This window comes from Pelophylax lessonae, assembly GCF_965119305.1.
Source record: "Pelophylax lessonae genome assembly, chromosome: 9".
Classification (NCBI taxonomy): domain Eukaryota; kingdom Metazoa; phylum Chordata; class Amphibia; order Anura; family Ranidae; genus Pelophylax; species Pelophylax lessonae.
The window spans coordinates 231,875,217-231,887,908 of NC_138776.1; the positions used below are offsets into that span (position 1 = coordinate 231,875,217).

At 42.4% G+C, this 12,692-nt stretch overlaps 5 protein-coding genes across 5 annotated transcripts; 1 reads left to right on the forward strand and 4 right to left on the reverse strand.

Annotated features, from left to right (window-relative positions):
- Positions 1–5,527: 5,527 nt before the first annotated feature.
- Positions 5,528–5,908, reverse strand: LOC309564802 (histone H2B 1.1; the record flags this gene model as incomplete). Its single annotated transcript, XM_082269484.1, has 1 exon — positions 5,528–5,908. One exon carries the CDS (start codon positions 5,906–5,908, stop codon positions 5,528–5,530), a length of 381 nt encoding a protein of 126 aa, XP_082125610.1.
- A 324-nt stretch (positions 5,909–6,232) lies between these two features.
- On the forward strand, positions 6,233–6,625 carry LOC309564775 (histone H2A type 1-like; the record flags this gene model as incomplete). The annotated part of the gene is made up of 1 exon (XM_082269457.1): positions 6,233–6,625. One exon carries the CDS (start codon positions 6,233–6,235, stop codon positions 6,623–6,625), a length of 393 nt encoding a protein of 130 aa, XP_082125583.1.
- Positions 6,626–8,023: 1,398 nt separating this feature from the next.
- Positions 8,024–8,335, reverse strand: LOC309564842 (histone H4; the record flags this gene model as incomplete). Its single annotated transcript, XM_082269527.1, has 1 exon — positions 8,024–8,335. One exon carries the CDS (start codon positions 8,333–8,335, stop codon positions 8,024–8,026), a length of 312 nt encoding a protein of 103 aa, XP_082125653.1.
- Positions 8,336–9,881: 1,546 nt separating this feature from the next.
- Positions 9,882–10,193, reverse strand: LOC309564826 (histone H4; the record flags this gene model as incomplete). The annotated part of the gene is made up of 1 exon (XM_082269509.1): positions 9,882–10,193. One exon carries the CDS (start codon positions 10,191–10,193, stop codon positions 9,882–9,884), a length of 312 nt encoding a protein of 103 aa, XP_082125635.1.
- A 2,053-nt stretch (positions 10,194–12,246) lies between these two features.
- LOC309564767 (histone H2A type 1-like) lies at positions 12,247–12,639 on the reverse strand (the record flags this gene model as incomplete). Its single annotated transcript, XM_082269449.1, has 1 exon — positions 12,247–12,639. The coding sequence occupies one exon, from the start codon at positions 12,637–12,639 to the stop codon at positions 12,247–12,249; it is 393 nt and encodes a 130-aa protein (XP_082125575.1).
- Positions 12,640–12,692: the final 53 nt, after the last annotated feature.

Consider the following 12,692-nt stretch of genomic DNA (forward strand, 5'->3'; position numbering starts at 1 on the left):
ATGAGGAGGGTGCAGAAGAGGAAGGCTGAGTGACCCACTCAACCAAGTCTGGTGTGTCCTTTGCCGTAATTGCACGCGCCTTTTGAAACTTCACAGTTAGGCTCCGGCCTATTGCTCCTGCCCTACCACTACCACCCCTGCATACGTCTCTGTCTCTTCCTCTGCCTGTCATGTTTTTTAATTACCGTGTGACAAAAGTCTCTAGAGAATTGCATTATATCTGGAAAAAGGTAGATAACACCCCACTTCAATATGTGGTATTGGGGTATCTATCACACCAGTTCTACAAATAATTGGCCAGTAACTGTTGTCACTTTGTGTAGCACAGTCAACACAGCAAGAGAGGACAATTTTTTGCAGGACTAAAGTACACTCTTAGAAAAGTATACTGTTAAAAAACACCCCACTTCAATATGTGGTATTGTGGGGCCACTGGTCTATCACACCAGTTGTTGAAAAAAATGGCCAGGGAGTTTATCGCTGTGTGTATCAGACTTAACTCAGCAAAAGAGGCAATATTGTTGCAGGACACAAATGCACTTGTAAAAGTATACTCAGATAACACCCCACTTCAATATGTGGTATTGGGGGGCCACTGGTCTATCACACCAGTTCTACAAATAATTGGCTAGGGAGTTTGTCACTGTGTGTAGTATTGCTGCAGCAATGCTCAGTCAGCACACCTGTCACAATGCTGCACAGTGCACAATACTACTACTAATCCACTATAATATGCTTTCTACAAAGTATATTATACTGTAGATTAACCCCCTCCCCCACCCCCTTTTTAGTGCACTGCACAGCAATACCAAAAAAATTGCAGCCCTTTAAATGACTGTTGTGGACATTAACAGAGCAATTTGTGTCACTGCTGACGATCTCTAACTGCCCCTACAGCACAGACTGGATACCTGCCCCCAATACTAAAGAGACTGTAATAGACCCTATACCGACATTGCAGCACTTTAAATGACTTTTGTGGACATTAACAGAGCGATTTGTGTCACTGCAGATGACGATCTCTAACTGCCCCTACAGCACAGACTGGATAACATGTCCCTATACTGAAGAAAGACTGGACCTATACCGATATACCAGCCCTGAAAAGGACTATTGTGGACATTAACATAGCAATTTGTGTGACTGCAGCCAATCTCTAACTACCCCTAAAGCAACCCCTGGATACCTGTCCCTAACCTGAAAAGAGACTGTAGAAGGCCTATACGGAAATACCAGCCCTGAAAAGGACTTTTGTGGATCTTCACAGTGCTATATGTGTCTAGCAAACTCTCACTGATGAGCACAGCAGACCTCTCCCTACACTGGCAAAAAGAGGAACGTGAAATGGCCGCCAGGTCAGGTCTATTTATAGGGTAGGGGGACTGTCCATGTGCTGAAATGTTTCAATTGGCTGTCCTGTTCCACCTGACGGCTGTGTCATGGGTCAAAGTTCTCCCCAATGTAAACTAATATGGCCGTCGCAAACTACGCCATGTGTTTGCAAATTTGTCGGGTAGCAACCAAGCAAAATTTGCCGTGAACCGACCGCCGGGCGAACCGCAAGGCCATCTCTATTAAGTGGTTAATGTTAGCAGCAATATACTGTTTGAACCAATAATGTGTTAGTTTATAGACAATATTTGAGCAGCAAACACCACTTGTTGAAGATTTCATTGCTTGGTGGGTGAACCTTCTCGAAAGGGGCAAACTTGATCTTTGGACACATTTGTGTGTGTGTGTGTGTGTGTGTGTGTGTGTGTGGGGGGGTGATTTTTGTATAATTTTCAGGTCATTAATCTCTTTTCTTGTGCTTTTCAGGGGTTTTATTGCTCTAGTTGACTAAATTCAAATGTCCATATTTACTCTGTAGCACTTAAAACCCTAACTAAAAAAAAAACAAAAAAAAAAAAACATAAATTATAATACATTTAAAAAAGAGCACTTTTTTTTTTTTATTTTCCCAGCCTTGTTCCCAGAGACTTTAATGACGTTCGTTGTTCAGCTCCGAAGTTATGTGATGTTCGGAAGTTATGGAACGATGGGGGGGTCCAGGATTGGAGATTATATGTAACTTCACCAATAAATGAGCTAAACATTTCAGTGAAACAATTTTCTACTTCTAACTTATATAAAGGACTGTTATCCGAGGTGATATTATTGTAATCAGATTTGTATGTAGCTGATACTTTGTACATATTTTTGTCATTTACATATCAGGCAGCTCATTGATTTAGCTATGTACAATGATCTGTTGCTTATTCATTAAATAGATACAGATAGACAAAGATTTGACTGGGCTGACCGAGTAGATACAATGTTTCGTTTTTCTTGCTTCTATTCCCCATTGTGTTGCGAGTTAAAAGCTCCACGATCTTCCCAAATACAAAGTAACAAATTTATGGCGGGAGATTGTTGAGAATCTGTTATTGTAACAATGTTTGAGTGAGGCATAAAAGTTTAGTAACCTCTGCCACCTTGTGGTCATTCCAGGTACAACACCTCGGTGTGTGCAGTACAAGGATATGAATAGGAAATGGCTAGAAAGTGGAGATGATCTCCGCAAAAAAATATAGAATATATAGAAATAAATTATTATGACTATTATATATTTATTGAAGCCTCACAAACATGTCACCCACATCTCTGTACAAAGAGCAGGACATACGCAGCATTTATTCCTATTCTTAAATAAGGATATATTTTATTAATGTGATAAATTGTATTATTACTGTCAGATGAAGTGCACTCTAAAGGCAAACACTTTGTCTTCTTATCGCACTCAGACTTGTAATACAGGTGAATAGTAATGAGGGGAAATGTGATCACAGGACATCATTCTCTCATCTCTTTTACTTCCAATCTTTTCTATGCTGATCGTCTACTCACCGCTAAACTCCTCCAACCAAAACCATGCACACCTACATAGAGCTCCAATGTCAGAACACATTGTACTCCATATTTCCAGAAATTATTTCCCCAATTTGCTATTAATAGACCACGCCTATGATGGCTCCGAGTTGCTATATTTAAATCTCCCACCATAATTCTACTGGCCGTTAGGAAGATTCAGCCGCATTATACCGCTAAAGCCGACATTGTAGAAGTTCTATTCATAGATCTGTTCATCTTCCTCCAAAATGACGTCACTTGTGTCGGTTTTCAGCTTTCAAATATTTTCTCCAAAGCGGTAAAATCCTCGAAGATTACTGCCACAAGCCCGCCAAGTAAACCCAATCTTTTTTTTTTTTTTTTTTTTTTTTTTTTTAATTACCAAACCCAACGGATCTTCTCAGAGTCACCCACTTCTATCTAAGAAGGAGCCGGACATACATGTGTGGGAGATCTGATTGTATAATTAGACACCGAAAATTGTGATCCGGGTGGGGGGACAATGTGCTATAATGACACCTGTCCGTCCTAACAGCAATTAAGTTTTTTTTTTTATATGATTTTAAAGTCTAATATAACACATTGAATTGATGTGAGTTTAGATAAGCAGGTGATCTCCTTGGTGTCCATTGCCCTCCATCCTTTAGATTAGACACATTGTTGGGATATGGGACCCATAATCCAATGATAAGGTGCAGAGAACCGTTTGATGGATCAGTAGATGACAACGGGGTGACATAGTCGGAGCTCAGCACTAACTGCAATACATTTTGCTGTTTTTAAACATATTTGTGATGATCTAATAGAGACAACATTGATTGATTTTCCTTCCACCTATTCTGGAGCTGTTGTAGGGTCAGGAAAATTCGCATTACCCTAATTCTATTTTTCACATTATATGGGGGAGGGGGTGGGACTACAACAATAAATAGAAGACTTTACTTGCACAAGTAATAGAAATGAAGGAAACAGTGAAATGTACAGAAATCCTCTCTTCATCCATTCCCTGTTCATATTTGGCGCTATTCTTCCTTTACTGCGGTTTCCTCGTTCTTCCTTGGAGATTACACAGAAAACATTCATCTGTCACACATCATAACAATTTCATATTTATACAATATTACTGTAAAAAAAAAAAAAAAAAAAAAAAAAAAAAGGCCTGCATTCTTGCTTATAAGAAAAAGCTGACCTGATGGAAGACTGATGGAAGGGGCGGGGTCACAGCCATTCAATACTCTGCAGAGAATTTCACTTACTTAGACACATTGTTAACATTTTTCTGATATCTAGTTACAAAAACTGTGTTTATTGATTATTTGTATATATTTATCTGGCAGTGTTGTGATTACTACAGATTTTTACCAGCCCTTTCACTTTTCCTTTATTTTAGGATGTAGGGGGGAAATCCGTAACGGCTACATGTCATGTCTGAAAAATGAAACATTAATTATCGGCCAGTTCCCCGATCATATACAGATCTGATAATGAAACATGTAATACTTTATTTCCAATCACATAGAAAGGTAGAGATCTATGAGAGAAGTAATCTCACTATCATGTTCTGTATGTAGCAGTGTGTGTGTGTGTGTGTGTGTGGGGGGGGGGGGGTAGGGATTCTGCATTTTGAACATATGGAAATGTTTTACATTATTCAATAATCTTTCATTTCTATTTCTGTTTATTCCATATTAATCGAATCTGCCTGAAAATAAAGTGTTAAAGATATTTATCGGATAAATATCTCCTCTGATGATCTCAGTGTGGGATTTGGTGTTATAATGGGGTTGATTATTTCTCTGTAACGTTTTCACAATTCAGGCGGGAAATTTGAAAATAGCTATTTCAGATCTGAGCCAATCAGAACTGTGAGCGGTTTCATTATCAGTCTTATTTAGGCAGCGATGTCTTTATGAGGAATCCAAAGAATTTTATTAGGAGATTTATCTCCGTTTTCAGCCTAGAAAATATTTGTTCCGTAGACTTCTCATAGTTCTCTATAACAAACATCCAATAACAGAGCAACTTCTGTATTCTGATGTGCAAAATCAAACCTTAAAACAGAACAATAATATTTCTACATATATATTTCCTGGAATTGAAGGGACTGTCCGGGAAAGAGTGATATTTTCTATGAATAATTGTCAGTGTCGGATTAGCCGATCTGAGATGACTGAGCAGATATAATGTTTCACTTTTCTTGCTTCTATCCCCCATTGTGTTGCGGAATAAAAGCTTCACGATCTTCCCAGATAAAGGAACAATGTAAGGCGGGAGATTGCGGAGAATCTCTCATTGTAACAATGCAGCAGAGGTGATTAGAGCAGTTGGGTGTGTGCAGTACAAGGCGAGGAATAGGAAATGTATACAGCCAGAAAGGGGAGACGATCTCCGCAATAAAGAAGGATGAGATTAGAAGGTTTTATTCATTCCCCTTCCAGTCTGACCGACCTACTTCTCATCTCAAGATTATTAATGATGCTATTTTGAGTTCATTTTAAATTATCCGAAGAGCTAAAACTTGTAAAAGTAATAAATTGTACGATACATAAAAATTGTATGACAGCTCGGTTGTGTAGTATGTGGGTGGCTCTTAGAAGAGCCTTTGTGTGTTGTTGGGGTGATGGATGGGGGAGGGGTATTACTTGGCGCTGGTGTACTTGGTGACGGCCTTGGTGCCCTCGGAGACGGCGTGCTTGGCCAGCTCTCCGGGCAGGAGGAGGCGGACAGCGGTCTGTATCTCCCGGGAGGTGATGGTGGAGCGCTTGTTGTAATGAGCCAGGCGGGAAGCTTCGCCGGCGATGCGCTCGAAGATGTCATTGACGAAGGAGTTCATGATGCTCATGGCCTTGGAGGAGATGCCGGTGTCGGGGTGGACCTGCTTGAGCACCTTGTAGACGTAGATGGCATAACTCTCCTTCCTGCTCTTCCTCCGCTTCTTGCCGTCCTTCTTCTGGCTCTTGGTCACGGCTTTCTTGGAGCCCTTCTTGGGCGCCGGGGCGGACTTGGCTGGTTCAGGCATGATAAGGGATAAGAATGTTTTCTCCGCTCTGAGAAGATAAAGTGTACTGGCGCCGCCCTCATGTGCTGCTTATATAGGCTGTCCTATGCAAATGAGCTTCCTTCCTCCTCACTCTTCTATTGGAAGACATGGTCATGTGATGGGGAGTGACGTCATGCTTTCCTTCCTCGTTTACCGATTGGTCTAGATGCAAACCTAGAGAGCATTGGCTGGCTTCAAACGTGGCCAATCATAGAGCGAGACGTCATATCATTCAAAGTATAACAGGAAAGGGAGCGGCTGCAGCCATTCACATCTCTTTGAGAACTCCAATATCACAGAGACATGTCTGGCCGCGGCAAACAAGGAGGAAAGGTTCGGGCTAAGGCCAAGACCCGATCATCCCGGGCTGGTCTGCAGTTCCCAGTCGGTCGTGTTCACCGTCTGCTCAGGAAGGGTAACTATGCCGAGCGGGTTGGGGCCGGAGCTCCCGTTTATCTGGCCGCCGTCCTCGAGTATCTCACCGCTGAGATCCTCGAGCTGGCCGGTAACGCCGCCCGCGACAACAAGAAGACCCGCATCATCCCCCGACACCTCCAGCTGGCAGTCCGCAACGACGAGGAGCTCAACAAGCTGCTCGGGGGCGTCACCATCGCCCAGGGAGGAGTCCTACCCAACATCCAGGCCGTGCTGCTGCCCAAGAAGACCGAGAGCCACAAGGCCGCCAAGACCAAGTAATCACCACCGGTTCATCCACGTCACCCAACACAACGGCTCTTTTCAGAGCCACCCACCCATCCATACATAGAGCTGCATACATCTACATTGTTATTCGGAGATCTAATTGTAACAATGAAAGATTGCATTTATTTTCCAGGTAGGAAATAAAATACTTACTATGACTAGAAGGTGTGATTCCCCATGGGGGGGAACAATGTCTTAGGATGACACGTGGCAGTAATAAGAAATGATGATAGATGTTTATATTGGAACGCTTTCAGTGTCCCTTTTTATAGAGCAATGTCCTCTCATTACAGGGACTCCTCTTCATTCTCCTCCATCCTTTACTTTAAATCATTCTAGAAATAACAATCCCCCCCCCCCCCTCCTTCACTCTCACCGCAACACAAATATACATTGTCATGTCATCTCTCATGGAATCTCACAGTTCTGATTGCTGCAAACTTCATGTTTCCCGCCACAATTCTCTTTACACTTCCCATCTACCATCACGATAATACAGCAGCTTCTATTGTGGAACATTCATCAACGGTCCCTTTATTTCACAACGATAATCCATACATTGATAAACGTCCGTTTTGTTGTTTGATACTTCAGAGTCCGCCCTGCTGTAGAGATGATTAGAAAGTCACTGAACACGTGACCTCTACTCTGAGAAAGGAGAGGGAGCGCACACTTTCTTTGTACTCATAGGAAAGACATTAGTGGCTGGCTGTGGGATCTCCCACAACTCTGATTGGCCAATATTTCAAATTTCACCCGCCTGAATTGTGTAAATCGTTACACAAAAATCCATTTCTTTTATACCGCCAAATCCGACCCTGAATACTGAGATCAACTTTGATTGGAAAAACATCAACACTTTAATTTCAATCAGATTAGAGAGGGGTGACCGGATTATTACTGACCAAAAAATGTCCTTTATTGCAAGTGCTCGGAATCCACCGCTATACACAGAACACGACAGTCACATGACTTCTACCTTTCTTTATGATGAGAAAATAGAGTAATGATCATCTAGAAATGTCACTGAGCGATATTTATTGTCCCCTTATCACACCCCGAATTTTTCTATAAAGAAATGTGAGGTGACTGGAAATAATGCCTAAGAAAGGGGTTTATCGGTGTCTCAACAAGCTAGCTGAAAAATAATAAAGTGATCTAACGATATTGTAAGCGGAGAGAATATAAACACTAGATCGCTTCGATCTGTTGTATTCCAAGTAAAATAAAGTTGTACAATCGGATTAATATGTGTTTAGCTAAAAAGCTTTCATTCCGACGTGATAAAAGTTGATCTAAGAGAAATAAATGGTTACAGGTCTTTGTAGGAGAAGGTGGGTGGCCCTGAGAAGGACCTTTGTTGGGGTGAAGTGGTTCGGTGGATGTTGGGGTTTAGCCTCCGAATCCGTAGAGAGTGCGGCCCTGGCGTTTGAGCGCATAGACGACATCCATGGCGGTGACGGTCTTCCTCTTGGCGTGCTCGGTGTAGGTGACGGCATCGCGGATGACATTCTCTAGGAAGACTTTGAGCACTCCGCGGGTCTCCTCATAGATGAGACCGGAGATGCGCTTGACACCCCCTCTGCGGGCCAAACGTCGGATGGCGGGTTTGGTGATGCCCTGGATGTTGTCCCGGAGCACCTTCCTGTGGCGCTTAGCGCCTCCTTTCCCCAGACCCTTTCCTCCTTTACCGCGACCAGACATCTCCAAGCTCTTCGTGTATCAGACGAATGTGAAGTAAAAGCACCCAGCCTCGCTTTATATGCAGCATATGCGGACCTGATGGAGAATAAGGGGGAGGGGTTGGAGGAGGGCGCGTCCAGACGTCACAATAAGTCCGCCTCTCTGTGCTCTCAATCATCCAATCCTCAGCAGTTCTGTGATTTGAATTTCCCGCTCGATGATGCTCTTTGTTCAATAGAAAGAACAACATTTCACTCCTTTTGGGTGACCATTGGATGTTACCTGATCATCATTACTGGTGAGGTCATGTCTCTGACGTCACCCAGGATCCTCCAAATAAATGTCCTCACTACATACTCAGACATCGGAATATTCACATTCAGTGAATAAAATATAATAGTATCCTAATATAAAAAAAGAATATATAAAATAATATATTATGAAGTACATAGAAATCGCAAAAATACCATAAAATGCAGCATTTGTAACACCCCCACCCCACCCAAAACGAGACATAATACCTCCCAGCTTTTAGTAGAGTGCAGATCTCCTAGATAAATGACCCCAACCGGAAAAAAGAAAGAAGAATACCAGAGATGTGAGCGCACTCAAATGTCCATACAACTGCCCTCCCCCTTTTTTTTCCATCAATATGGAAACTAAAATTCTTCTAGCCACCCCAACATTTAGACAATAGTCTTATGAAGAATTATCAGTTTTCCAATATTTTCTAGAAATCCATTTCCTTCCCAATAATTATCACAATCGTTTAGCCGACTTTTTATTACATATTTTGACCAGAGAAGACTTCATAGACCATTAACGCTTCCTGCATATAAAGTTCTCCCCTCAATCCATCCTCCTGTTTATAACAGATGTTCTAACACCTTCCACTGGTGACCTTCCTATCCAGATTACTATATAAAGTCCCCACAATGAACGCTCGGCTCTGGGTTCCTTCCGGTCATACACTGCACGGATAGATTGTGACATCTAGAACCCTTTGCTGATCTCTCACAAGTCATGTTCCCCCAGAGTCCTGGAACAGATGAGATGTCACACAATGTATTATGTCTCCAGAATCCCGGATCTCTCATCATCTTCTATTAGAATGGGATAGGACCCTGCACAGCTGCTGCACATAACCAGAGGGGTACAAACCAATTCCATCCCTCAGTGCTCATACACCAACCAATCTCACCACATCATTGCACTGTATCAGTTAATGTGTTATTCTGCAGCAATACACCCTGGATCAAACATGCCCCATTCTCAGCAATCAGATCTTTTAGCCTACTTGTTTAATTAGAGGTGTACCACTGTATAGACAAATTGATCATTCATTACAGATCGATCTTAGATCCACATAAGATGATAGAGATAGATAGATAGATAGATAGATAGATAGATAGATAGATAGATAGATAGACCGAAAATCTATCTATCTATAAATGTGTAGAAATGAGTGTTGGGAGTTGATCAGCCCTTTGTGTGAGAAGGTGGGTGGCCCTGAGAAGGACCTTTGTTGTGATGAGGTGGGTAGGCGGTGGGTGTTGGGGGGAGGGGTTTATCCTCCAAATCCGTAGAGAGTGCGCCCCTGGCGTTTGAGAGCATAGACGACATCCATGGCGGTGACGGTCTTCCTCTTGGCGTGCTCGGTGTAGGTGACAGCATCGCGGATGACATTCTCCAGGAAAACCTTAAGCACTCCGCGGGTCTCCTCATAGATGAGTCCGGAGATGCGCTTGACACCCCCTCTGCGGGCCAAACGTCGGATGGCGGGTTTGGTGATGCCCTGGATGTTGTCCCGGAGCACCTTCCTGTGCCGCTTAGCGCCTCCTTTCCCCAGACCCTTTCCTCCTTTACCGCGCCCAGACATGATGATTCTCTGCTACAAAGACAGACTGAGCTCAGCTGTCTGCCCGCCCTCATTATATACAGCCTGAGCGGACCAGATGGAAACCTTTCTGGGAAAGAGGCGGAGTCACACCATTCATTACAGAATAAAGATAATTTTATTCATTTATAAGGCTCCTAAATATTATATTATATTCCGATACATTAATGCAACAACAATACATTTCCAGAAGATTAATTTATTTCTTCTCTTCTTCTTTCTCTTATATTTTCTTTTTATTCCTGGAGATTACATGGAGAACAGGAAACTTTACACATTATACCAGAAACAAAGTAACCAGTTTCAATTGTTAATAGTAATTTCATATTTATAAAGCATTATTGTGAAAAGGAAACAAAGACACATCTTCAGACATTTCACAGGCTGAGCGGACCTGATGGGAGACATGCTGAAAAGGGGGCGGGGTTCAGTCATTTATTACACTGCAGAGCATTTCTTTTATTTAGAAGCTTTTAAATATTTTCCTGAATGGAAACGGATGTAATTCATCAGAAGCGCAATCGTTTCTTTATTGATTCATTGCCCGTTTTTTTCTAACATGTCTTGATTATATATACACATACATAGTTTTTTTTTTCTTAATATACTCAGAAACATGGTTAACAGGTTGATGATTTCTAGTGACAAAGAGGGGGCCGATCAGACAGGAAACATTTGTTTCATTGTACATATGTATCTGGCATCAGTGCTACATATTTCAACTATTCCTTTAATTTTTGTTATTTTAGTTTTAATAAGGGGGAAATATGTAACTGTTACATCTCTGACATGAGGGAACATTAATTATCGGCCAGTTCCACGATGATATACAGATGTGATGATGAAACCTGAAATACTTCTTATCCCATCATATAGAAAGGTAGAGATCTATGAGAGAAGTAATCTCAGTATCATGTTCTGTATGTAGCAGTGGGGGAGGGGATTCTGCATTCTGAGGACTTGGAATAAAAGAGAAGATATGGAAATGTTTTACATTATTCAATCATCTTCACATTCCATTTCTATTCATCTACTTGATAATAAAGCATTGATTATTTTTCTCGGATAAATGTCTCATCTGATGATCTCAGGTCTCAGTGTCGGATTTGGCGGTATAATAGGGCTGATTATTTGTAACGTTCTCTACATTTCAGGCGGGCAAATTTGAAAGTAACAATTTGAAATCTGAGCCAATCAGAGCTGTGGGCGTTTCATTAATCAGCCAGTAATGTCTGCTGAGGCGTCCAAAAGGAAAAGTGTTCTGAGATCTTTCTCCGCGCCCCCCCAGAAAATACTTATTCTGTAGTTTTCATTGATCTCTATAGGAAACATGCTCTAGCGGGTCGGATTCTGCATTCTGATGGGTAAAATCAAACCCTAAAACAATAAAATGTAACGATTTTTTTTTTTTTTTTATTCCTAAACTACCGCTAAAGGGACCGGTGATTGTTTTCCAGAAGAAGAGGATTCTATGGGAGGAATTTGAAAGATTAACCAATCACACCAAGGTGAAATCTTTAGATATCCAAGTGTCCAATCAGATCTCCCAATGAATGTCCGCATATTTATAGTTAGGAAATGTTCTCAGTACAATTTCCCTGTATTAGAAGTGTGAATAAACAATCTGCGGTTTGGGGCATTTAAACCAATAAATAATTGGCTGCTCGCTGTAGACAATCGGGGATCTCTGTGCTCTCTATAGAGATGTGGGAGACTGAGAAAAGCTTTTGTGCTGCAGTATAAGGATGAGAGAGAATGTAAAGGCGGACATCTAGATTTATGATCTGGCGCCACTCAGAATACATTTACAGACAAACTTATTTAGACCAAAAAATCGCACTAAAACATATTTGGGTTCATAGTATTTGATACATCTGCACCTAGCCCAAATAAAAAAAGTTTCACATAGAAATGAGAGTACAGCTCTGCTGTGATTGTTAGAGGCACAGAATGAGGCTCTTTGTGTGTAGATGTGGGTGGCTCTTAGAAGAGCCTTTGTGTTTGATGAGGAGGGGGATGGGGGAGTTGTTGGGGATTACTTGGTCTTGGCGGCCTTGTGGCTCTCAGTCTTCTTGGGCAGCAGCACGGCCTGGATGTTGGGCAGGACTCCTCCCTGGGCGATGGTGACGCCCCCGAGCAGCTTGTTGAGCTCCTCGTCGTTGCGGACAGCCAGCTGGAGGTGTCGGGGGATGATGCGGGTCTTCTTGTTGTCGCGGGCGGCGTTGCCGGCAAGCTCGAGGATTTCTGCGGTGAGATACTCGAGGACAGCGGCGAGATAGACGGGAGCTCCGGCCCCGACCCGCTCGGCATAGTTACCCTTCCTGAGCAGACGGTGAACACGACCGACTGGGAACTGCAGACCAGCCCGGGATGATCGGGTCTTGGCCTTAGCCCGAACCTTTCCTCCTTGTTTACCGCGGCCAGACATTGTGAGATGAGAGAGTCGTCAAACAAGATACCAAATTCCTGCCCCCTTCCTTA